The following is a 27,957-nucleotide window of genomic DNA, read 5'->3' on the forward strand; positions in this document are numbered from 1 at the left end:
TAGGTTGGAAAAGACCTTTAAGATCATCCAGTCCAACCATTAACCTACACTACCAAGCCCACCTAAACCAATCAAGGGCAGACTAGACTAAACCATGTCCCGAAGTGCCACATCTACCCGTTTTTTGAACACTTCCAGGGATGGTGACTCCACCACCTCTCTGGGCAGCCTGTTCCAATGCCTGACCACCCTTTCCGTAAAGAAATTTTTCCTAATTTCCAGTCTAAACCTCCCCTGGCGCAGCTTGAGCCCATTTCCTCTCATCCTATCGCTAGCTACATGGGAGAAGAGACCAACACCCACCTCACTACAACCTCCTTTCAGGGAGTTGTAGAGAGCGATAAGGTCTCCCCTCAGCCTCCTCTTCTCCAGGCTAAACAACCCCAGTTCCCTCAGCCGCTCCTCATAAGCCCTATGCTCCAGACCCTTCACCAGCCTTGTTGCCCTTCTCTGGACACGCTCCAGCTCCTCAATGTCTTTCTTGTAGTGAGGGGCCCAAAACTGGACACAGTATTCCAGGTGCGGCTTCACCGGTGCCGAGTACAGGGGCACAATCACCTCCCTGCTCCTGCTGGCCACACCATTCCTGATACAAGCCAGGATGCTGTTGGCCTTCTTGGCCACCTGGGCACACTGCTGCCTCATGTTCAGCCTGCTGTCGACCAACACCCCCAGGTCCTTTTCGGCCAGGCAGCTTTCCAGCCACTCTTCCCCAAGCCTGTAGCGTTGCATGGGGTTGTTGTGACCCAAGTGCAGGACCCGGCACTTGGCCTTGTTGAACCTCATACAGTTGGCCTGGGCCCATTGTTGCAGCCTGTCCAGGTCCCTCTGCAGGGCCATCCTACCCTCCAGCAGATCGACACTCCCACCCAATTTGGTGTTGTCTGCCAACTTACTGAGGTATCATAGAAAAATGGAAAAAACATTCATCAAGGAATGGCTGCACAAAAGTATCTCAAAGATGTTACAGATTGCAGTAAATTACCCATTACCATTACAAGAAAATAAATGCATTTGCCATAATATAAAAATGCAGCAAACTTTCTGCATATTAATAATTCAAAACAAAATATGTCTTAATTATATAAATCAAAATTCTGTCATTTTTAAATAAAGAATACATATATTTAGAGCTATGACCACTGAGAAAGATGAAAAATAAATTATGCAAATGCTTCAAAGATGTATAACCTGATTTTGCTCCAGGGCACCAACACTGATCCACAAGCTGAAAATTTTTCCTTGAGCTGAATTATTCTCAATTTTATTGTTTCAAGATATTCTGCACATTTTTTTTTTTGAAGTATGTGAAGCTGGAACCCGTCCAAAGAAGGACAGAGATCTATCCAGACCTTGGTTTTGTTCTTGAATGGCTCATTTTAATTCTATGACATCGTAACAGTACGTTTTTATGTCCCTATATAAATCCCTGATTGTAGCATCTCCAGATCATGTGACAGGTGAAAAGGAACCATTTGATTTGAAGGCTGAACACAGAGGTTGAATGGGATTTTTAAATTTCCTTGAAGCACAGGTTGTTGTCTTTCTTCTGAATGAAAGCAACTAGCCTGATAAGAAGCAAATCAGCTGGACAAGCAGAGGATTGTTAACACCTCAAGATGGGCAGTGGAGCCAGTTCTGAGAGCAAGGAGCTGGCCAGGAGATCCAGAGAACTGGAAAAGAAACTCCAGGCAGATGCAGAGAGGGAAGCCAGGACAGTCAAACTGCTACTATTGGGTAAATAGAATAAAAATGTTCACAATGCTTTTCCATTGATTGGTTATTTTGTTCTGGAATTACATTTCAGTACAGCGAATTTCCCACCTCTCACTATTTTATTTGAAGAAGACAATCCTGTAATACATGCACAAAATGTTTTCTAGTTGTGAACACTCATGAAGCAACCGATTAAGTCACAAGGAGCAGGCTGGAAATGGCCATGTCACTGCATGTATTCAATTTTAAATACTATAAATCCTTGACTTTGAAAAGATTTGAGAAATGAGTACCTACTTTTAGAATAAATGTTATGATGCTTACTTACACAGAATGTAGCACAGACATCCTTTTTTTTTCATGGATCTATATGCATTCATTTGCAGGATTAAGTGAGATAATTGGTTAGGTAGAAAATCCACAGGTGTCACAAGGTATTGATATTGGTTATTTTCCAAACTGTTGCACTTCATTTTTACAGAAGCAGAAAGTGACTTAGAAGGGCTTTTTTCGATGTATAAAAATGATATTGTGGTGAGTGGAATGGAAGGTAATGAAATGAGATGAATACAGATAAATGTTCTTACAGACTACTACTTCTAATCCACATTATGATCAATTTATGAACAGCCAGTGGGTGTAATGGTGAAAGAAAAATTATTTTTTTCCTGATAAAGCTTTATTCTTCTCTCTTTTTTCCCATGGTAGTGCATAGCCTACAAGAAATATCCAAGAGTACAATAACACTGCCACCATCTTAATATTTTTCTTCTAACAGTATGATGCCTGCTATGACAGTTTACACTGGTTTCACCAAATGAATAGAAAACCAGCCTTTGATCATTGAAATGTTTCTATTTTTTCTCCTTTGTAACCACAATGCTTACAAATGCTTTTAAACTGCCATTTATTCAGACTTAGCTAGATCCCTTCAATAAAGTAAATCGGCTTAACTCTGTTGTTTTGTATCCTATGCAAAAAGTCTATTTTTACCTGCTGAGAATCTAACTATTATTATTAATAAAGAGAAAAACACAACCATGCAGGTTTCTCAAATAATAATAGGAAAGTAGCAGTCTGATACACTTTATGTACCATCAGTATTCAGATTGCAGTTTACGAAGCTTTTCAGTCCAGTGGAGAATACATAGATTTTCTGTGCCACATTAACACAAAATATTGCCCCTACTGAGACAAGCTTGAGTTGGTCAAAAACCAGAATAATACTTTCATTTAAACTTTCATAAAGCTTCAATACTTTCTGTATACTCTTACAAAAAGGAATTGGCGTATTGAGTTAGAACCAGGGTCCATCTACTCCAGCATCCTGTCATTTCTGGCCTTATCCAACACTGATACATGAGGAAGATGTAAGAAATCCTTTAAGAGAAATTTATAGGATAAAGAGGAATTTATAAGATAAAGAGGAATTTATAAGATAAGCAGTTTCATGACATATCTTCAAGCTTTCATATCTTGCCAGTAGTACTGGAGGCTGTCTTACACTAGGACACAAACTAACTTACCCCTCCCAGAACAAATGTATGTGTTTGGTATTAAGAACTTCGGTTTTTAATGTTTTCCAATATATATAATCAGTCTTTTTCTGACAATATTAATATCCCATTCTCAAGATAACTTTAGTAAAATACTTTGAGATTAATTGCAAGCCAAATGAAAAAGACTTGTAGTTCATTTATTTAAAATCTGAACATATTTCAGTTTCATCAACTATACAAGCACTCTTTTCATGACACAAGATGATCATCAGAATCTGAAATACTTTTGCTGAAGTATTCTTCATAGTTTATATTTCTATAGTATCTTCCTTTATTTGTGTCACATGATAAAGATTCAAATTTGTCAGTGGGTAATGTTTTGGAAGATTTTTTTCTCCTGGGAACTGTTATGTCAAGTCACAAGGAACCAAGGACTTGGTAAAACAAACACGTTGAGGGAAAAAAAAAAGATTATAGACTTAACAGCTTGTATTTCCTTGTTCTTAAAAAAGCAAGAGGTGAATAAAAGGTGAGTCTGTTTTGAGCCTATTGCACAGCTAGAGTGAAAGCGTCTCTTGAACACCTGGAATCACAGCTGCTGAAACAACATGTATAAGGGGCATAATATAGCCCCTTCCATAGTCAACCTGTGAAATGGCCAGATAGGAGAGGATTAAATCTACTATGTTCAGATCTGGGCCTGTAATCTTTCCATACCTCTGAGGTGATCTCAGAAATTATTCAAATTCTACACTTCATAAATCAAGGGCAGCTCCATTCAAGCCAACCAGCCTAGTCTATCCTAGTCCTAGGTTTCTGTTCATTCAGACCATATGTTGCCTCTACATTACAGACTAGATGTCACCATTGTTTCTTTCGCAGTAGGCAGATTAGAAGAAAATACTCAGAAAAAAATGGATATGTATATCGTAAGTTTTTCAGTGTGATCATCATGCTTTTACACTTAATATGTAAAAAAAAAGTATTCTGACCATTTCCTGAGAGTATTAAATATCTAGTCTGGCCTCTCTGCGTCCTCCAACAGGTCCCTTTACAAAAATGAAATCATATCCAGAAACCAAAGACACCACATTTGTTTATGTTAAGTTCCATGATCTGGGCAAACACATTATCTGTGTTGAGGTGATAACTTACAGTTTCTATGACATGCACATAAAAACTTCACATATAAACTAGGGGAGGTGGAAAATTATGTCACTTTCTGCCATTCTTCACAAGTTGACCAGGAGCCAGGAAGGTTAAGTTCTCTGTGCCAGATGTTCCTATGTTCTCAAGGCCATCCCACCCCCGCACCTTGTCCACAAACCTAGCCTCTAAATATACTTAAAAAAAAAAATCAGATTGTTTTATGAGTCTGGAACAAACTCCAAGGTGAAAGTTCCTTTGTATCAGAGCCATATCTTGCCTACCATATCACATGCAGTTTATATACTTTGTAGGAGGCCAGCTTGCAATTTACATGTCTGCAAAGTACAGCACACATCTGAAATGTGGCCAAAACAGCTGATGCTCCCAGTGACGTATCACAGAAATAAGAACTTAGGTTCAGTTTAAATGATCATTGAACTTTGAACTTATTTCTTTTCAAAGTATTCCTCCATGGCCTCATTGTCTACAGTTTTCAGTGGCAGGACAAAACTCACCCTCATTTGAGCTGGTCATACTCAGCTCACTTTACTGAGAAATACTCGCTTTTAGAGCAAAACTCACTCCATTTAATTTAAACATCTGCTTCGGGGTGACAAAAATTTAAGCGGTTTGTTTGTTTTAGTTTTAGTAGCAAATATTTGTCTTCACTGACTATAAGAGGTCTCTGGTAAGTAGTCTGAATGTAGAAGTTTATAGTATAGACATTTAAAACCAGTTAAATGAATCAGTTACTACCATACTGAAGTCAGGTTTAAGTTTCTGTTATTAACACCTGCACTGGAAGGAAAGACTTGAGCACAAAGATGGCCCAATAATCCTAGTGACTAGAATACACTGATTTTCTTTTTTTTGGGGGGTAGGGCAGCATTTAAGGACCTTATTCCCTCAAGAAGGTTAGATCTTAGATCTTTTCTCTAGTTTCTTTCTCCCATAGAGAAAGTTTGTTCAGTTTAGGAAAAGGACCAGAAAGATATAATTTCCGTCCTAGTTTACAGTTTCCAGAGCTCTGAATGGCACAGACAAGGCTCAGGCAGAGGTGTGTAACCTTTTCTCATTTTAATTTGAAGATTTTCTTTTCCTGCTTTTTACTGTTTTATGTCATTGTCAGTGGCTTTTGTGACAGGTTTCAAACAAAATATTCAGGCAGCAGGTTTTTAAAATTTCTTACCTTTACTTCTGGAAACTTTCCTAAACCAAACCTTTGCTTCTGCATAAATAATAACTGTAAAGAGATAACAGCTCTTGCTTTGAGACACAAAAGCAGCTTAATGTATGAAAAGAACCTTCTTCAACAGATCAGCAGATGCTAACCTTGAAAGGGGTGTGTACTCTCCCCAGTTTCCACAACCATTCAAACAAATTCTGCTTAGAAAGCCAGTAATGTCAAGTTACAGCTGAGTTCCTGGGTTCTGTTCTCCTTTGAATTTGAGAGATTCTCACCGGCTTTCAAGCTGCCTCCAGTTTTTTCTCTATTTCTGCTCTGTCTATATGCCTTGGTGGCCTGCAGGGAAGAGGTCAGGCAGTCCCAGAGCAGCAGGACGATTCACGTCAGGCCGCCGGTGGACGGCTCCTCTGCAGCTCGGTGCCTGCAGCCATGCCACACGGCGCTTCTTGAGTCTCCTCTGCAGCCCCAGCGTGCCCAGAAACACGATGGGCTTGGGATGGGAGGGGTGCAGTTTGAAATATCCAGAACAAGAAGGGAGGCAGGTCACAGCCTGCCAGACTGCTGTGTGTACAGCCCATGCTGAAGGTGAATGTGGCATGCCCCAGGGCATGGTGAAAGTGATCTCTGGGAAGAAGCATGGGAGCAAACTTCCATCAGCCCTACTGGCAGCGGGGACAACTTTCAGCTCCCAGAAGTGGTGCCAGAGTTTCAGGCATTGACCCAGATCTCTGTGCCTTTGCTTTCTGTGCCTTTATCCATCTCAAGGAAACTTGGCATCCAGAGGTAGACAAATCAGAGGTAAATTTGAAAAAGCAAGATCTTAAATACGTGAAATGCAAAATACAGGCTATGGCTATTATCCCTGGTCCCTATCAGGCTGAGCTATAAATCTTCAGTGACAGAGAGTTTTTTTCAAAAGCCAGTTAAACCTTCCAAGCTTCAGAACAGGACTAAGTTTGGCCTAAGTTCTCAACTTTTATTCAGAAAATCTGGGCTCGATTATAATTGGCCTTTTCACTGCCTCCTAAAGGGAAGCTGCCTTCAGATCCCCGCGCAGTCATGTAAGGGCTATCACGATGCACTCTTGCTGCTGTTTCTGTGAGCGGAAGGCTACTGCAGCAGGTGGAAACACAGCCCTGTCCCTGCTCTCCCATCCCGGGGTCCTGGCTGGAGGAGCAGGCTGCACAGGACGGGGAAGGAAGAAAGGAACCAGGTGCAAAGTAAATTGTTTCTGACCCACTTCTTGGGGTGCAAATGGTGCTATGACTAACACGGTACTCTGCAGTGAAGCCAAAGTCTGAGAGTCATCTGTTGTTTAGATAAAGACATTACTGGATCATAAATTAAAGATGAGCAGAGGTAGAAAAATGTACTCAAAAGGTACAAATTATGCCTCCCACCCTATTTTAACTTTGCCTTTCAGATCTGGAAGAGAGGTTCATTTATGTATTATGCTTTCTGGCAACTTTCCATGAGGTGAATATATGAGTTCTCAGCACAGCCTGCTCTCTTCCCTACAAAAAGTGTAGCAAACACCACCTTGCTGACAGGGCTTTACCAAGTTCTTCAGAAGGGCATTGAAGGAATAATAGATGATCTATGGCAAATTTGCATTTTTTCCAAACTGTGGCAGGTGGCAGCATCAGCCCATTTTGCATAGGCTCATTTTTCTCTCGCACCTTCTGCCATTCACATTATGGCCTTTAGAAAATGTTTTGCGTATGGTTTGCTGTCTGTTGCGATTCATTTGAGTAAATTAATCCCTGTCATTTAAATGTTATTAGCTTTATAAAATCTGTTTGGAAAGTCTGTAATCAGTTTGTTCCATTCACTGAGAAGCCCTCAGTTAAAATAGCTATGCCCCAGATTTCCTCTTTTGTCAAAAGTGTTTGACGCCGTCCAGTGAGGTAAATGATAATCTGCAAAAAGAAAAGCAGTGATGAATCCTGTCCCATGGATTTGCAATCAAAATGAAATCCTCTCTTCAGGTGCTTTCAAAATCTGGCTCTTGTTTGGCTCTTGTTCTTGCCAAGCCTCACCACTGATGATAGTCACTCACACCGATTTCCAATGAAGAAGGTCTGCATTGCGATTACTCACTTTGCATGAGCTAAGAAGGGCAAATTAATTGTACATAATCTGACCAAACCTATGCCTTAGTTCTGCAATTGGCTGTGCAAGCAAATGCCTGTACCTCCCCGCCAGCTATGGGGTTTTCCTGCAGGATCATTCCCAAGCTGGTTCTGTTGCATTGCTCTGCAGGTTTCCCACTTCCAGCCACACAACTTCATAGCAGACCACAGGGCTGAGGAACTGGCAAAACACCAGCGTCAATAAATTTGCTCATGTGCTGCCAGTGCATCATGAGCTAGACCACATGCAAGTCTCCACGCTCTGTTTTTCCAGTTGCTCAAGGAGGCTGGTTGAAGAGCATGGAACTGTATGGTTTGGCTTGCAAAAGGTCATGGTGCTTGTTAAATGAGCAGCTACAAATCGTGCAATGAAGGGACACTGTCAGAAGCTGTAGTTTGTTCACGTCTTTCTGCCCATCTGGTGGGGGTGAAATCAAAATATGACCTATATTTTATTTCCTTGATAATTAAAGTCTCTATTTTTCTCTTAATTGATTGAATGTTCCTTTCTTTTTAAATGTCCCTTTCCTTTTCAAAATTAATGCTTTTACCAAGATTTCATTCTTTTTAAGTCTGAATGGACACTAGTAAGGGTTATAGTTAGTACAACAGTGATCTAAAACATCTGCATGTCTCTTCATAGATACAAAATTCTGTGTTGCAGAGAGTTATTTTTAATACTTGGTACTTATTCATGTATCAATCACATCTTCTCAACATTCCCCTTCTGCAGGTGCTGGAGAGTCGGGAAAAAGCACTATTGTAAAGCAAATGAAGTAAGTATATGAATATTCATATCAGCTGTTGAATCTGGTATTTGTAGTATAAGCTATATAGCTAATGTCTTATTGCAATATTTATGCTTATTTGAATAAGATGCAAAGAAACATAATTCAAATCAAGTTCTCATTCAACCACATAAAGAAAAATATGAAGTGGCTAAGACACACAGCTGGATTGCTAATCAAATCTGTCTGATCAAATCATGCACTGGTCCAACTTCTCCACAAAGACCGGAGAAGCTTTTTCATCAGTTTTAGTACAGTTACAGTACTGTAGTGACAACACAAACGTATAAGACAACCAGCCGTGGTAGATTCACCTAGCCTAGTATCCTGTCTCCTGCAGTAGCGAATGAAGGATGTTTCCAGAAGATCATCAAACCAGACAAGCAAACACATAGTAATATTCACGCTGGATACCCTGATAGTATCTGATGATCTGTGACTCAGGCACCATCCTGAACCAGAGATGGTACCACTGTGTTTAATAAGTCTTGGTTAATTCATGCCTACATTTCTCCTGAATCTTTTTTTGAACCAATGTAAACTAATATCATCCACAATATTCTACAGCAAGTCATTCCACAGTTTAATTACATATGATGTGAATCATCTGCCTTTGTTCAATTTTAATTTGGTCCCTACTAATTTAATTTGATTTCACTGTATTGCGAGAAAATATTGAAGTATTTACATTGTATAATAGTGCAAAGTTTTGTTGGATTTTTTTTCCCCCCCAAACTGTGCCTATGTAGATCATTCTTGGTCTCCACAGACTTATTTCAGGTCCTGCCAGAGGTCAGAAAGGTTGTTCTCAGGTCTCCCACAGGCCAGGTGAGAACATATTTAGCCACCAGCCTACACAGTGAGCAGCTGCTACACATCATCTAGCATGGGTAGGGACAGTCACGAGAACCGCTTTTAGCAAGAAAAGCATCAACCCAAAAAGTTTTCATACAGTAGTCAAGCTGGGAAAAAACAAACTCAAATGCAGAAACCCCTGCTCAAACTTGGACTGAGTAACTGGTTAGGAAGATCTTGTGACTGCACGATAAATCTACTACAGGAATACTTGTAGATGTTTGTTCAAAGTGCACATGGTGCCACACAGATTGAAGTCAGTAGCTTTATTTCCCCTAGCTTCAGAGGAAGGTCAAATTTGTGTGTGTGTGTGTGTCCCCATTTACAATTTACTATCACAATATTTTCACATATAGTAAACCAGTCTAAAACTAAATCCATTCATGTTATTCTTCTAAGGGTAGCCAAAATACCAGTCATGTATCTGGTTTAAACAGATAATCCACCTGAGTTCAAGAGATCATACTTACACAGGCAGCAAAAATCCTCCTTTGCCCTGTAACTTGCTAAAATATTGCTGTTGTATCTAGCCTTATTTTAATAGACAGTGTCCAGGTTTGCTTCCTAGACCTGTCTAAATACAGAAAAAAATTACACAGGAATTGCAACTGTTTAGACATGTCCCCACTTTGTAAGTACCAATCTCTTCCTGTGTAAAAATCAAGCAGACTGTTTTACGACATCAGTAATACTATTCTGAATTTAAGTTGTCCTACTTCATATATTTGCCAATGCATTTTAAAGAGTGAAGAAAAGAATTTTATGTCATAAGAGCAATTTTCTACTAGTTATGCAGCTCATTTTTTAATAAGACATATTCAGAACCATCCATCAAATACTTTGCTAACTTTTTTGTTCCAGTTAAATGACGGATAATTTTATTTCTGTTTTGAGTTCCAATCAGGGACCCTCCTTATTCAGCAAACCACTGAAATGTATTGTGCTGAAAGCTTCCCCAAGCAGAAGCAGATTAAAGATGTTCCTCTGAATTGAGCACTTTAGGAAGGCTGACAACCGTTAACAGCATCGAGAAGGGGGTAAAAAACTGCAAAGCTGAGAGTTATCTTTAAAGCTCTGTGCATTTATGAGCTGTCAACCTGATCACAAATTATGAATTATTTTACAAGAAAACTGTTCATGAAAATTATCATTTTTCATATAAAATGTCATCTTTCTGTCACAACCAAGGACTTTTTTTAAAAAAAAAGGGGGTTTTTTCAGTAAAAAAAACAATTTCAGTTATCAATTTTCTCATAACATTTTCTAGAGAAGACTGATAGCTGCTTACAAAAGAAATAATTTTTCTGAAAATACAATTTTCCACCAAAATCAGGGCAATTTTACTCCTATTAACATAATTTTCTAATTCATAAACCTCATTCTTTCCAGACTGAATATTTCAATCAAATTTAAATCCTTCCACTAAGCTTTGCAAAAATATTTTCTGATGCTCAAAATATAGATATGCTGCAAGGCCCTAAAAAGGCTAGGAAGGTTAAGACGGATAACTAAAAAGGAAAAAGAAATAAGCTGCTCAGGAGCTCTGTGCTTCTGACTAGGTCATTGCCAATGTGTGATCTAACCTTTTTAAAACCAGGTTCAGTATTTCTGTGCTATGCCCTAAGTTAGCAGTACAAACCTACTACAAACAATTCAGCAAATGAAAAGCAGGAAACAAAATATTTGGTAACTCATCATGCCTGTTGAGATTGAATCAACTCCACCTATCTGGTGAGAAGCCCTCCTCGTGTGGAAAAAACCCAAGAGACTAACTTTTTTCCTCCAACAGAAAAAAAATGTAGATATTATGACTGGTAGCCTAACATCTCATGCCTTCAGCATCCTGCATTTATTTTTTAAAGGTTGTTTATTTTTGCAAGGAGGATCAGGGAACAAAATTTTCCATTTGCTAAAAATGTTCCTTCTGGCCATACAAGATGTCAGCCTGTTTTACAATCCTCCCTTAAGAATGACAAATCTTTAATAAAAGCAGCAAAATTCACTACTGATTTAACAGGCTGGCTAACATACCTTCCAGAGGACATAAATATATTATTAAAAAAAACCCAAAACCCACAAACAAAACAAACAGCAAAAACCATGAAAGCCCCAAGCAAACCCAAGGTTTCTTTCTGTAATTACAGAATCTAGTTTTATTTCAGAATCTTATATTTTCTTCCTCCCTTTGTTCTTCAGAGGGAAAGCATGAAAACAACATATGAAATAGCCATTTGTGGACTGTGTTAGGGCCTTTTCTTCTCTCTCGTCCCAGATTTTTGCAGCCACAGGCAAAACACCCATCTTCTCCAGAAATCCTGTTACAGGCACTGCTGTGAGACACACAAAATAGTTAAACCAAGTTCATGTACCTCATGGGGTTTGAGTTTCTATGTATTTCAGTCCATTATTTATAGAAAAGCTGCTGCTTTCACAGGTATTAAAGGTAAGAGTGAGAAGAATATGCTTAAATACCAGTGCAAGGTTCAACACTGACGGCAGCTGAAATTATTTGCTGTTAAAGGTGATCTGACCCATTAACGGAGGCCACCTACACCAGTGGGGAGCACTGGGCTCCATAGCACTTCACACACAGGACATTGTTTAGGCCATCCCCAAGCAGCAATCCAGACTATCCAGTGGACTACCATGGAGCTACATTAGACACCATGAGGTGAATAAGCCTCTCTGAACAATTCTTATTATTTCATTCAAATCACTGCGTTGACACAGGGGTACATGGATATTTCAGTAGATGGCAAAAAAGGTTCACTATTATACCAGACTGCATAACACAGCTCCCCTTTTTCTTTCTCCCAAGTTCAATAGGTTTCCTTTGAATCTTGCAGATTCACTTGAATTCATCCTGAAAACAGCATTCAAAAAAACACAGCTTCAAAACAGAGTTTATAGATTTGCCTGGTCTAGAAGTGATTGGGGAAACATTTAGAGAACCCTTTTTTCCTGCAGATGATATTCATACAGACACAAGAATGCAACTTTTGAAATTTCTGACATCCATAAGTCAGAGAGATGTTAAGATATGTTCAATTGTGATCTGGGTTTTGTGTGTGTGTGCGTGAGTGAATTATTTTCTGACAGGGCTGACTTCTCCCCTTGAAGGGAAAGCGTCCCCAAGACACACCTATACTCATTCCGGGCTAACCTGTCAGATCCTTTCACATCACCCTTTTCTGCTTGTATAGCTCTGTCCAGATTGTATCTCTGTCCAGAGACAGGGAATGAATAACAAAGCCCAAACCCCAGAAATTATTTATTTAAAAACCTGGCCTTCTTCTCTGAACAACTGAGGTGAGGAAGAATAGAGCCTTGGTTACCAGCAGCAGCCAAAGCAGTTTGGTGTCTGTTCTTTGAGAGTACGTTATACCAAAATGGGTGAAGTTTTCATCCTTTTTCACAACTCACGGAAAAAGATGTCTCTGAGTCATGATATAATCTGCACACTGATCTTGGAGAACTTTAACCTCATGCCATTCTCCAGACAAGGAGGATTATGAAATTATAATCCCTCTGTCAGAATTAGATTAATTGAATTTGACTGCTAAGGTTCTTTGTCCTCTGCAATACAGGCCAAATCCTCTAGAGTAATGTGTATGTCCCCAATGCCTGTAGATAATAACAGTAATACCTTTCAATAACGAGAAATTTGAACCGATGTACAAAGAAATATTAAAGATTTTGTTTGTTTGTTTTCTTGAGGAAATACCTCACAGTCTAGAAATATTTTTTGTAATAATTTTCCTACTCTAGGTAAGATTCTGGATAAAAATGAGAATGATTAAACAAGCAATGTGACAGCCCATGATTAACATTGGAGATTCCAATAATAAAAGATTTGGGACCTATTTAACTTCACATAGTTGCAGAAACTGCTGTTTACCTGTTCCAGCAGAATAGGCGGATCAACCATTGATAAATGCTTTTCAAGGGCCAGATGGATTCAGTTCTTTCTCACGCTGAGCACAAAAGCATCTGATCCACCTTTTCATTACTTTTGTTTTCTTTAATGCATCCCATAAATCTATTGTTTTCTATTTTTGCACCAGGATCATCCATAAAGATGGTTTCACCTACGAGGAACGCATGGAGTTCAGACCTGTCATTTACAGTAACGCAGTGCAGTCTATCCTGTCTATCGTGAAAGCAATGACTAAGTTAGGAATCAGTTATGAAAACCCAGCTAGAATTGTGAGTATGATGCCCTTTCTCTTGAAATAGGCATTAGAATACATTTTTTTTGTAATATAATAGTAGAGACTAGTAGAACAAAGAGGGTTCAGTATTCACTTTATGACAGTGGACACTAAGTACTGCTTGAATTATACGTGACAAGATGTCCTTACTTATTTTTATTTTCTCAGGACTGATGCCTCAGGTCTAACCTTTGCATAAACTGCCATTTGGTTTGTTAGAAAAGAAATGTTCAACTTGCAAAGACACAAGAAAGAAAAAAAAGAGCTTTTTCTTAGCTGCTTAGTCAGTCACTTATCGCTATTGGGAAATGTATAAATAATTCCTTTTTATGAACAAACCTTGGGGCTCAGCCATGTAAGGAAGGGTTATCTAGACATGTTAGGAATATTTCAGTTTGGCATTGCTCCTGGAGCAGAGATGTCCCCATTGTATGGATGCAGCACTGGCACATTGGCACTGCAGACAAAAGGAGTCTGACCTTCCTGACACAGTTAGCAATCCCATGCACAAGCACACAGAGGAAAAGCCACAGTAAGAAGACCTGCTATCTTCTGGCAATCATGCTGGCTTTTCAGGGACAGAAATAAAGGAAAAACACACACTCTTCTTCTCAGTGCAATGATTTAGTCTATTGCCTGTAATTCAGACCTTGCTGAGAATTTCTCAAAGGCCTGTCAGAATATCAGCTGGTTCCAGTTTTGGCAAATTCTGCGTGTTACCTAGAGGTTTATCTTAGAGGGAATTACATCTGCTTATCTGAAAGAGCTTTTCTTATTCCAAAAGTCTACATTTCATTACCATGACATGTGGTACTTTGACCTAAAAAATGATAACCGAATGCTTCAGAGGTTATTAAAGCTCATACTGTCATTTACAAAATAGAAACTAAATGCTTTCTTCCTGTATTCTTTTAAGGGTCCATGAATGCAAGTCATTCAAAGAAACTTAACAGCGCCCAAAAGCAGCACACAGAAAATAGGCCCATGTGAATATGCTGCAACTTGGCCCATCTCCTCGATTGTGATAGACACGTGTACTGCATAAGGACCCATCTACCAGTCTATGTGGCCTAGGACAGGTGAACTTTGCAGCACCTAGCCACAGGTCCTGGCTCAGCCTCTAATGTCCACTACATGGTCCAGACTCTGTTTGCCATCTAATTGAGACATGTTCTGCCTGTGCCCCAGTACTTCAGCCTCTTTTCTCAGCCCTGCCAAACTTTCTGAGAGGTTTATACACGTTCACTCATCATCTGTCATCTATGCCAGTTTCATAGACATGATTTTCAAGGGGTTTCACAGCCTGGGGAACTGGGCATTGAAAATTTTTGTTAAATAGCCCAATTCATTTCTTAGCATTATACATAACCAAATGCAGAAAATACAGCTTTTATAACTTTATCATTTATAGCACAGTAATCCCACTCTTACTGTCATTGGCAGAATAGGCCTCTAGGAATATATTTGAATACACCTGTATAAAATATTTGCAGTGCCTGCCTTATTTTCCTCCCGAACTATGTAAGAGCAACCTGGATGTGAGTTTTAAAGAAAACAGAAATTTTGGTCACATTTATTTGAATCGCCACTAAACATTGCCCTTTCTTTGAGAAACAAACTTAGCTTACATTTTCTGTAAAATCATAAGCCATTTATAAGCTTGACTTGTTTTGATATAAGCTTTGATTTCAGCTAGACTTTGTTCTTGCTGTGTTCTGGTCCAGTTTTAGCTGCTTAAAGTCATCTAGCCCAAAGACTGGGCTTATCTTGGGCCTGAAAGCCATGGGTTATCCATGTTCCAGGACTGCCTGCAAACACCTCTTAGTGGTCCTGAAAGTGCCATAATTTTGAACATCTGTTCTGGGGAGAGAGGTATTTTTTTTCTTCCTAAAACGCCATTGCAATCTACTTTTAATAAGAAAATAAACTGAAGTCTGTCTAAATGCCAGAGAGAAACAAAATATTATATAAATCAGGGTTATGATAAACTGAATCTGCTGCTATCGTCCTTTTTTATGTGAGCATCAAAATCCACATTTGCCACCTTTTGTGTAATAATCAATGAACATTTAACCGTACACATGGACGCACTGAGCTCAAGGCTTCTCATTGTAGGCTATTCAACCAATAAATCCAACACTGTAGGAGGATAGCTATAATTATTAAATGATATGTGATATCTCAAAGGAGACAACATTCCAACTCTTATCTTGAAGCTGAACAAGTGTGCGTCCTGGAGAGCAGCCCTGGAGACAAATGAGGGGCACCCATGGGAAAGCATGACTCAGTTCTGCTGATCCCAGTACTGAGCAAGAGGATGGGGGTGTAAATTGAGCCAGCGTTGTTTAATATAGAAGGGCAATTGTATGACTGTCCTCCTTCCTCTTTCAAATGAAGGCGATTCTCTAGTGGTTATTTCTCCTTTTTTTTTCTTTTTCTCCATGCAAAGTACATTTCCCCATATTTTAGAAAACCTGCAGTGTTTTATTTTTGATGAGTCTCTGGCTTTTACAAAGTTTCCATAGACTGCAATTTCTATTGAGACATAGAGTACATTCCTAAAATAAATTTGTTATAAATTATAGTGAAGATGCTTTCTATTTTTTAATCAAACATAATCCCTGCCAAAACAGTGTCTGTCAGAATCCATTTATACTTTTGCAACTATTGACTGCAAGTCACTTCAATTGTCTACTTATACGGCTAGGAAGGAATTGTATTCTATAATTATCCACTGCTGTGACAGTGTATCAAATGACCCTATTTTAATCATGTTCTTTATTTACTGTACATTCCTAAGCTGTTAACTACTGAAAAGAAATATTTTTAATGTAATAGATTACTCAAAGTCTTTTTTGATTGACTGCAAAAGGAAGAAATTACAGAATAATACATTTAAAATATTTGGAACTTTATTCAGTTACACATTTCTTCTTCCCCAAATAAAAAAATACATGGAAATGCATTCACTAGTTATATTCACTTTGCCACATTTCTCACTGTGGCCTAAAGCTAGAAAGTTTTTCTTCCAGATACCTTCAAAAACATACTTAGCTATATATTTCTGCTTTGATGCAATTATGTTTAAGCTTTAAATACCCCTTTTAATTTACTTTTTGATACTGCAGTATTCTCTCTTACAATAAAAGCCTTCCTTCCACGTTGGAAGGTGTTTGTGAACACCTCCACTGTCCTGGTTTCAGCTGGGATAGAGTTAATTTTCTTCCTAGTAGCTGGCATAGTGCTGTGTTTTGGATTTAGTAGGAGAATAATGCTGATAACACACCGATGGTTTAGTTGTTGCTAAGTACTGCTTATGCTAGTCAAGGACTTTTCAGCTTCCCAAGCTCTGCCAGGTGCACAAGAAGCTGGGAGGGGGCACAGCCAGGACAGCTGACCCAAACTGGCCAAAGGGCTATTCCATACCATATGGCGTCATGCTCAGTATAGAAACTGGATCGCTGCTCGGGGACGGGCTGGGCATCGGTCGGCGGGTGGTGAGCAATTGCATTGTGCATCACTTGCTTTGTATATTATTATTATTATCGTTATCATTATTATATTGTTATTATTATCATTACTATTTTACTTTATTTCAATTACTAAGCTGTTCTTCTCTCAACCCAGGAGTGTTTCTCACTCTTACTCCTCTGATTCTCTCCCCCATCCCACTGGGGCAGGGGGAGTGAGCGAGTGGCTGCGTGGTGCTTAGTTGCTGGCTGGAGTTAAACCACAACATACAGGAAGATGAAACTGAGCCCTTGTATGAACAAAACAAAACAATAAAAAGAGGAAGACTGTGTATCATGATTTAAGTCTAACCTTGGCACTAATTAAAGGGCAGTGAGCTTGTAAAAGGATGCTTACATGCACAGGCGAGTACAGCCACCTGGAAAAATCAGTGAAAAGGAGAAATTTTGCCCTTGCAACTCATTGTAAACAAAGCACATCTTCAAGGAGGTGGAGGGACACAGTGCGCTTGCACAATATTTACTGAAATTTCTCTTTAGGAAGATGAAAGGAAGCTGTGTGCCATGGCAAAAGCTCTGGAGGATGGCGACATGTCTTCTGAATTGGTTGAACTCATCAGACAACTGTGGAGCGACAGTGGGACCCAGGCCTGCTTCGCAAGGGCAGCGGAGTACCAGCTCAATGACTCGGCAGCCTAGTAGGTGACACCAGCTGCAGGTGCTGAACAGCTGGCTGTTACCGTAACAGACAGCGTAGGAAGGCTTGCGACAAGAATCCTCCTTCGTGCAGAACAGCCTATGAAAATTATTGCTCATTAACCTGAAAAAGAATGAGGTTTTTTTGCTAATGTTTATAATACATTAGAAATGTTTAACTGAAGGAAACATGAAAACAAGGAACAATCTGTTTCTGTGAGACTGTTTAAACTGTTAAAAAAAAAAAAAAGTCTATTTTCTTTTTAGGTAATTCTAAGATTGACAAAATGAGGGAAAAGGTGAATTGAAACAGCTTAGGTTTTACCTAGAGTTGTACTTTGAATGTCTAAATTTCAAGTTGCTAAACAGAAGTCTGGAGAAAACCATAAAAAGTTTTCTCTAAACTAATCTGGCTGCACGGACAGCTGTTTGCCAAGCCGTTACGGTCTCAGCATCCAGCTGCTCTTGGCCAGTAGTGCTGCGGCCACTCTCCAAGCTGACAGCCCCAGTTCCCTTCCTGTGGCCTGGGAGGTGGCAGGCACATAAGCAGGACACTAGGGCTGCTCAGCTCCGACTCCACAAAGGGTCAGCAATCAGCTGAAGTACATCTCCTAGCTTAGATACAGTCAGTAAGCTCAGACTCTTCAGGAGTCCCTGCTTGCTTTGGTTCTACAGCTGTTCTTGCAGGCTGCAGTGGTCCTGTTCTGCTGTCTTCTCCCTAAGGTCATACAAGACCCAGAAGGGCGGTGTCACCTGGGCTGGAGTTTTCCTAGAGTGTATAAGTCTGACTCTAGACCTGGGGCAGAGGGTTGTTCCAGCTGAGGTCCATCTTCCAAGGTCTGCAGCTGGAGGTTTCTCTGCTCCTGCAGCTCCTCCTACAGGCTGAGGGCACCTGCAGAGGGAAACCTCACCAGGTGTTGGGGTGTCCCTTCTACTCGGCAGGGAAAGGCATGATCCAAGTCTGGGCCAGGAGCCAGGCAAACTGAAGGCAGTAATGGGCAGTAATAGCTCACTAATTATAGATAGTAGAAGGGATGTATATCAAATTATTAAAAATTCTTCATCTCTTTGTATCTTCAAAACATGAAGACCTTTCTGCGAGATACCTAAACCAAGAAAATATTGTCTGTGTTGATTTGTGCCTGATTTGGCAACAACTACAGAGCAATCTTTTGTTTCCTAACATATCCTTTCCGACGGGCCACACTGCAGTTCCCAGCTGTAAAAGCCCCTAACAAGTCAGTCATCACACTTAAAAGGAAAAACACTTCTTGAAATTAAAAAAAAAAAACCCAAACAACAACAAAAAACCCTAATGCAAAAAAAAAAAAAAATTAATTGTTTACAAGCTAACATTCCAGCGTGTACACTATGCCTGGCAGGTTAGGTTTTGTTTCCTAAAAAGAAGATAGGACAGTCTCAAGTAATTCCCTCTCAGTGTTACGGGCTGTGTCATGTTTTAACCTGCAATAGGTTTCAGTATTTAAGGGAGCTAGTACAGACCGTAAAGGAGCCAATAATCATTATTTACTGCTAGAGTTACATTAAAAACAACAGTGATATGCTTTTCATCCGCTTCAACACTTCCGAAAATCCTAATCCTCTGTCTTCATTTTTAGGTACCTGATGCTTCTGAAAATCTAGCCTTTGGCTCTGAACCATTAAAATCAACTTAATTTTTGCCCTTGCTGCTGGGCTTCTAATGATCAGTTGAAAACCAGCTAGAGTCAATCAACCATCTATGCTACATTTCAACTTCTTTTAAAACCAAAACCCCGCTTCTCAGCTGCTGTGAATCAGCTCCTACATAAAGTATTGATTTATACTGTGTAAACTCTGACTTTCTGAGGTTATCTACTTTGAGTCTTTTCATTATTAATTTATGCTAATAAGTTTGATGACTGTCTTTCCTCTGTGTGTTTTAATTGAAAAAATGAGATCTTCTGAATAACAGAAAATCCCCTGTATGTCCAATTTGGCTGGAATTTCTTCCTTAGACTCACCTGGAATTAATCCTTTTTTAAGATGGAGTGATGGGTAAGGAAGGGGCAAAATCAGGATTATAAATCGTGACCTTAAATGTCATTGTACCGCTACCAGCAGTATATGGTGCTTCTTGCTTGCTCAGTTGTTTGCCTCTCAGGGTAGGATTTATGTCACCTAATTCAAGCCAAGGAAAGATTAGGCATTTAGACTAACCTAATAGTTTGTGTTCCCTCCTTTGGCAGCGGAGAGCTGGCCTGCAGAGTGTCCCCTAGGAGCTGCCTACAGCTCTAGGAAGAATCTGAAGATGCTTCCCTTGATCCATTAACTAGATAATTAACTTGGTCTAATTTTTTATGCAATTACAATTGGCTATGTTGAATTGAATTTAGGTATTTGTGACTAAGAACTATTAGATCTTTATAATGAATTTTATCTACAAGTGTTTATTTTAGTGCGTACATGCTTTATAAATTGCAAAATGTCTTTTGTTTCTGCCTTCCACAAAGGTGAGCTGAGATGAGTTTGCCTCAGGCCCTACTCAGAAAACCAGAGCTATATTACTTTTTTTTTAAAACAGATTGTTTCCTGGACTCAAATAATGGGCAGACATTGAATTACTCAGATCAATTTCAGCACTCCTTGCTGAGTGGATTCACTCTATTCAACTTAGAATAAGAAAATCCCATTTCCAAACATTACTTACAAATCTCCATATGGAAGATTCCAGCTTTTTTTAAATTAATTTTTTTTTTTTTATGGGTTCTTTTTACCTATAGATGTATTAAACATTGCAGACAAGGACAATGAGCTGTGAGGTTTGTTTTGGTAGCTGTCTGGTTAAACTTGAACAGCAGAACTTCATGCTGGGCAGACTTCGTGTTAGAGAAGAAAAAAAAAAGGCATGAAGCCTAATAAACATTAGAGAGACTGTGTTTTGTTTGTCAGAGACCAGAAGCTACAAATGGAAAGGTGCCAACTGGGACACAGAAAGCTTGAAAATGCTTCAACTATTGTATGTGGTTTCTTGCTTTTGGGCTTGTTCTTTATTTGAATATTAGTAATTACAAGGTAGGAAGCTACCCGGACATCACCTCTTCTTTTCCTTTTGTCAATTCATAACCTGTTTAAACAGATTCCTAGACCAGCCAGTAGAATTCATAGGCTCTGTCCAGCTGTGTGCCCCTGGAAGAGACAGGAGAAGGGTTGGTGATAGGACAAGAACAGGCTTCAAATTTCCGGTTTGAATTCTCATTTCATGCAGATTTTAGCTCTGTATGCCAGACATAAAACCAGATAATCCACTCTTTTCTAGGGGCTTGTGAGAATACTAACATAGGGGGTCCTCAGCTTCACTGAAGCTTCTGGTTTTGATTACAAAATAAGGGGTTTTAAATTATCATGTGCCTTCCTCTTGTAAACTGATAGGTCTGCAGGGAAAACAGCCCTTAAATGTGAATTCCTGCAAAATATTAAAACCTCACTTTCACTTAAGAAGGAAGATACTGTTACAACAGGTCTGATAGGCTGCAATAACTTCTAGTCAATCTGCTTGTGAAAGATGCTTGTGGTTCTTCCCCTGTGGTGTCAATTCCCATCTGCTGAAAGCAAATGGAGAAAACTCCTTTCCTGATAAGGTGGGGTTTTTAGCATCCTTGAGGAAAATAAGAGTTTTCCTGAACTGAAATTCTCGGAAAGATGTTTATTATATACAACTAATTACACTTCTATATACAAGAAAAAAAAAAGGAAAAAAAGAAACACCCTGGATTGTGGATCTAGGTTGTATAAAAACCAATAGTAATGTATTAAAATGTGTAATTTACATAAAATATTTAAAAGCTGTTCAATATGAAGTGATTATGTAATGTACATTTCACCTTTTGAATTTACCAATCACCATTTCTTTTTACTCTCCTCAGTTACCTCAATGATTTGAATAGGTTAGCAATGCCAGACTATGTGCCTAGTGAGCAAGATGTTTTGCGCTCCCGAGTGAAAACAACTGGGATTATAGAGACTCAGTTTTCTTTCAAGGATTTGAACTTCAGGTATGAAAGCCATATTTGACAGTTTTCTGTAGCTTTATCTTTCCTAAGTATTTTGTTCCAAAGGTATTGACCTATTACAATATTGGTAATCCTATTGTGATATCCTTGAATCCACTCTTATTTAATATTTTGAAACAGCCAAAAAAGCAAGATATTTTAGTACCAGTACTCCAACTTTAAGCATATAATGGATCATTAAGGGGTCTCAGAATATCAGGTTCTAAAAGGACATTTTTACATATGTAAGTGTCTAAAAAGGATTATTTGTATCTTGCCATTTGAATAATTGTTTGTGACATTTATGAAATTTGCCTACCTAAATATCCTTAACAGCATGCAAAACATTTGATGACTACTAATTTGCATGCACTCTCAACCTTTCACTCTCTTCTTTTGAGAATGGAAATAACTGCTCTTAACACTGGAATGCACTACAGTTGGCAAAAAAAAAAAAAAAAAAAATCTGTCCCATGGGAAATTTCACTATTAGCATGCATGCCTTCATGCTCATTTAAGGTGAAAAGCAAAATATACAGAAAAAAATCTTGAAAATAATATCTCTGAGAAATTTGACTGAAATTAATTGACACTTTCAGATACTCAAGTTTTTGTTATGCTTGGTGAACAAATTAAAAACATCTATTTCCACATGAAAATGTATTGGAATGAATTATGATAGTTTCAGTGTTCTATAATGCTTTTCTCTATGGCCTGAATTCCATTTAATTCTTAACTTAAAGGCTGGGGTGCATATTGAGGAATGTAGTCTAGACACGAAACTGTCTGTAGAGATAGACAGAAGTATAAAGGACCAGGATTATAACTTTTACATTTTTCATTGGACTTCTTTTCTTCTCCTCATGTGGCAGCTAAACATCCTTCAAGCCATCTATGCTACCACACAGATGCTTTGACACAATGGAGATTACATATACAAAATAAGATTCTGAAGTACATGCCCTACAAATAAATTATTATCACTTATTAATACACTGATCGCTCATGAAAATGCAGCACTTACCCACAAACACTACGGTGCAATGTCACAGCCATCATCTTCTTTTTCTCTGATTAACGTATTTCCAGACAGCTTTGTACATTGGAAATCCGAGCACCTTCAGTTACAAGCACAGTTTATGCAAGAAATAAAAAACAAAATCAGAGTGAAGAAAGAAATTATTGGAATGCAAACCCTCTTTGACATGAATGCTACTAGTCCTGATATTAGAACATCAGAATTGGTGTCTAGGTCCAACTGAAATGCAACACAACTGAGAACTAAGTTACCTGAGTGTCTGTAAACAAGAGGAAGGCTACTAATGCCACCACAAACACAAAAAACCACTGTGCTTAGCCTCTGCTATGCATCACAGTAGTGTTATGCGAGTAAATTCATTGGTGGTTTTAAGCACTTAAGTAATATGAGGTAAAAGCACTACAAAACAGTCTGAGGGTTTTGAGCTGCTATAGGGATGCAGAGCAGCTATAAATCCATCTTAACCAGCCAGTTACTGCTACTTTGCATTGCCAGAGCAATGCAAAACAGCTGGGGGATCCTGATGACTCTGCACTTAGTTTGGTAAGTACCACAGAAACATCTATAAAGAGAGGAACACTTCCACATTCAGAGTGAGTTTTGGTTGATGTACTTAGATGAGGCTTGGGGTCACAAGCCATACATGGATAAAAAGAAAACCATGAACAGATGCCTCATTCACTAAACACTTGTCCCTCTTCTGAACTGAATGAGGCAGAAAACATTTTGTAGCTGTGCAGTAAAAGTCTAAATCCCCGTAGTGCTCCAGGGAACTGCATTACAGCTGCACAGACAACACCTCTTGTTATTTGCTATCTTCTTAGTGGTTACTTTGTTTGCTTAGTGTAATTTAGCTTTTTTGTGCTCTTCAATTTATTTCACTAATGTTGACTTTGACTTCCAGAGCTCAGAACATACTTAAATATGTTTAAAGGAAGGTCTGATCTTCATAGGTCCTCTCCTGCTGTTGTTTCCATTGATGTGCTAGGAAGAGTTTGACTGAAATCAGGCAAGCTTTATTTTAGTCTTCATGTCTCACTATATGTACCATTAGGAAAAATGAATATACAGCTAGTCCCATATCTGTAGCTAAGTTTTCCAAGAGCAGTGCTGGGAAAATATAGAGCTTTCAAGACTAACTTTGGCTGTCTTGGTAAAAGAAGAAGAAATACATTTTCTACCACTCACAGAGGGACTCTGTTTTACATGTGCATATGTTAAGTTCTGGGCTGACATGAGAAGAGCTAAGCAGACTAAGGGTAGTACAACAAAAACTGCCCCTAAGCATTGCCTCTGGCCTTGATCTTGTCCTATTTTAACTGTCTTCTCATGAATATTCACAGGGCCGTATGCTAAAAGCTTGCAAGAAGTGAATACAGATTCACATGATTATGTATGCTCGTGAAACTGCAGACTAAATTTTGAAGGTCCCCCGTCCCCCCCCCCCCCCCCCATTACCCTGATTTCAGACTTACATACCACAAATCAAGGGAGACACGTAATGGCAGGTGACTTCTGGGCACTAATCACAGCCAAAAGTCAAGATGCTTTATTCATACTGACCTCACCCTTCAGTAGGCATACTGAACTCAGTGAAGATACGCTTGGAGGAATGCCATTACTGTTATCAAAATCTTGCTCCACAACAGCTTCCTGATTTCCTAATAATTCACATTTATAGACACCCAATGATCAGACAAAGAGATGAAATGCACTAGAAAAAAAATCATTTTCTCTAATTACTCCTCAGCTGCAGAAACAGTTCATCATGAGCACTGGGAAGGGTTTCATTTCTTCTAAGTAGGATGAAAAATGTAAACAATAACCTTAGTTTCCATCAGCTGCATTGCTGAAGGTGAAGAAAACAGGATCAATATACTACAAAAAATGGTGTTTCAGTAACAAATTATTCTTGCTCTGTTTATTACTGACATGTTTTTTTCATACCGAATCCCAATATTTTCATTGCTGTAAAAATTGAGTTGTGTTTAATTTTCAGATACTGCAGGAGATACATCCAGAGAGTAAGATATAATGCATTTTCTTGAAGGAAGGCATAATGCAACAGGGGAGTAGGTTTTACAGTTTTAAGTTCAACAACAGGTAGCACAGGGAAAAGTCATCATGCACACAAGGAAACAGAAAAAGTAAGGGTAGGATAAATTTGTTTTTTTACATGTTTTCTTTCCTTTATAATGCACTTGAAAAATGTCCATGTTTGGCACCTTTTATGTCAGAAAAATAGTGAAAAGAAAGCCTTCTCCCTTATCACTGAGGAACTGCAAATATAAGTGGGAATTTTGAAAGCTAGTGCTAAGCGGAACAATGGTAGCTTTGACGACAGCTCTATCTCAGTTGGGCCCTAAGTAGGGCCTTAAGTAGGTCCTAGCTAGGCAACCTCGGTTGGCTTTGGACACCATGTAAAGAGTCCATAAAAAGTTCATATGACTCCACCCAACGGTAGTCATTTCTGGCAAAGACTGAAGGAAATTAATGCAGAGGATGACAGCCCTACATGTCCTCTCTACAGCTGAAGGGATTCCTGCTCCCCATGAATCGCTGCTTAAACACCAACTGATGAGATTGATAGGGCGGAGATCATCCCCCGCCCAGACACATGCTGCAGTTACACAGGTAGCTAAGGGATCGCGCCAGGGCAATGAATAGATGACTAAATATAGATCTACACCAGCCAATTAAACATACCAGTGGGTCAGCCCATGACTGGCTTCCAGTCACATGCCTTATTGATCAACGTGTCAGTTCACTACAAGCAAAACTATGAAGTAACAAATGACTGTGGACTTGAGGGTCTTCTCTCAGTGTTTCACATATGAACTCTGTCCTGAACAAATCCCACCCTGCAGGGCTTAGTCCTGCACTGAGCTCTTATGCAGAGTCCCACTTCCCCAACACGGAGTGCCACCTGAAAGTACTGAATGTATTTCCTAATGCAGATATTTAAGCCTTTATGTTTCATTTTATGCCCACTACAAAGCCATAAATAATACATAGTACTTGTTGACCTGTTGGGATAGAAACTGGCCAATACTTGGAAAAGCTGGATATTTGATTGTCATTCATCTCTAGTTGCACTATGCACATTAACAGCATGACTACAACCTTATTAGTTAGCACTTTACATTGTACGTATGTTATTTTTTCTGCAAAGGATGTTTGATGTGGGTGGACAGCGATCAGAGAGAAAAAAGTGGATTCATTGCTTTGAGGGAGTTACTTGCATCATATTCTGTGCTGCACTCAGTGCTTATGACATGGTTCTGGTGGAAGATAAAGATGTGGTGAGTCAGAAGAGACAAACAACCCTTTTTGCTGCTGAGTTTTAATGTACTCTCTGATGGCGTATCAGAACTATTCCTGTTCCCTGATAACCATTTAAAGGCTATTATGCTGTATCGGTTCTTGCCAGTAAAGAACATTACAGTAAAAATGGCATATGGGGATGAGATTTGTCAGTCTCTCATGTTTACCTTTTACATCTCAACAGAACAGAATGCATGAAAGCCTTCAGCTGTTCAACAGCATCTGCAACCACAAGTGCTTTGCAGCCACTTCCATTGTGCTGTTTCTAAACAAAAAAGACCTCTTTCAAGAGAAAATAAGAAAAGTTCATCTGAGTATCTGCTTTCCTGAGTATAATGGTAAGTTTGGGGTTTTCAGAAGAAAATATATTCAGATGATTAGTGTAGGCCATGCATTAAAGACTGAGACTTTGACTCAGGTCACCTATACGCAACCATTTAAATACTAAGCACCTTATCTAAGCATCTAGCTTTTCTCAAAAGAATGGTATGGGACAGGCATGGCCAGAATCCAGTTAATCTCACCTACTCATGATGCTTATCCTAGGGTGGGGTCATCTCTCTCTGGACATGCTTATTTCTCTCCATTGGCTGTAGAGGAAGCTGAGAGAACTAGAAGTTGCCGATGGCTGAAGCGTGATGAACCCAGCCAATATTTCAGTACAAGTCAGTGGCTTATTACTCACACACACCATAACTGAATCCAAGTTCTTTATCCCTATTTTGAACACCCATTCCATAAAGGAAGTCTGCCTCTTTTTGTATGTCACAGTACTGTCTACTGGAAATTAAAAAAACCCAGCTGTTCCCAGCTGATGCAAGAGAATATATGAGGCTATGTCAGAAAGTGCCAGAGAAAAGCCAAAATCTGTCAGTATGTTAGTATTAACCTAATGTATTTGGGATAGGGAGTGTCCAGAATGAAGCATACTTAAAGCAATATTATTATTAGAAGATGGGTTCTGTGCACCTCCTGAAAACCAGCCCCTTCACTCCCTTTCTCAGGACACAGCAACACAGCAACCCAAAATTCCTCTGGGATAATCAAACATTATGTGCTAGACTCAGGGGAGCTACGCCACTTTACACTGCCTGAGGCTTCAGACAGGGTGAGAGCCAGCAAGGGCTCTCAGCAGCAGCCTGCCTCCAGGACTCATCCTGCTCCAGACCTACAGCGAGTCTGCGGTTCCAGTGTTCACACCTCTGTGTTCTAAAGGAGTACTACCGAAAGGCAGAAAAGCTGCGTGAAGAAATTATGACCGAATATATAAGCATCTGAATGTTTCCCTTTTTCCTTCTTCATTTCTTTATCTCTTAGTTTTTGTAATTTTGTCTATCTACCTGATTCCCTTTGAATTTATGCTCCTTCCTTTTTTCTTCTGTTTCTCTCACTTTCTGGTCTCTCACTAAGGTCCTTAACTGTTTCACGCTGACTTACTCAGGAGCATTTCACTTCAGAAATGCAGACTTCTGGTTAGGCATTGAAATTTAAATTTAGGTGGGCACTTTAGATACGAAATTTTCATACCTAATGCATTAAGTTAATTCCCTTTAGGAAAAAGGAAAAGGAAGAAAGAAAAAAGCAGAAAAAAGAATTCTTGTTTCTTAGCAGCTGTGAGGAAGTACCAGTTGAAATGTGTCTTCTCTTTCTTTTACTGTTCTCTCCGCTAGGACTAAATACATTTGAAGATGCTGGAAATTACATCAAGAAACGATTCCTGGACTTGAACCTAAGGAAAGAAGATAAAGAGATATATTCTCACTTGACATGTGCCACAGACACCCAGAATGTCAAGTTTGTATTTGATGCAGTCACAGACATAATAATCAAAGAAAATCTGAAAGACTGTGGGCTTTTCTAG

General features: G+C 39.2%; 1 protein-coding gene across 1 annotated transcript; it reads left to right on the forward strand.

Moving 5' to 3' along the window:
* Positions 1-1,619: 1,619 nt before the first annotated feature.
* Positions 1,620-27,957, forward strand: GNAT3 (G protein subunit alpha transducin 3). The gene is made up of 8 exons (XM_009477942.2): positions 1,620-1,737; positions 8,416-8,458; positions 13,390-13,531; positions 17,547-17,704; positions 21,608-21,736; positions 25,945-26,074; positions 26,281-26,434; positions 27,767-27,957. The coding sequence occupies exons 1-8, from the start codon at positions 1,620-1,622 to the stop codon at positions 27,955-27,957; spliced, it is 1,065 nt and encodes a 354-aa protein (XP_009476217.1).

This window comes from Pelecanus crispus, chromosome 1 (genome assembly GCF_030463565.1).
Source record: "Pelecanus crispus isolate bPelCri1 chromosome 1, bPelCri1.pri, whole genome shotgun sequence".
In the NCBI taxonomy this organism is placed as follows: Eukaryota; Metazoa; Chordata; class Aves; order Pelecaniformes; family Pelecanidae; genus Pelecanus; species Pelecanus crispus.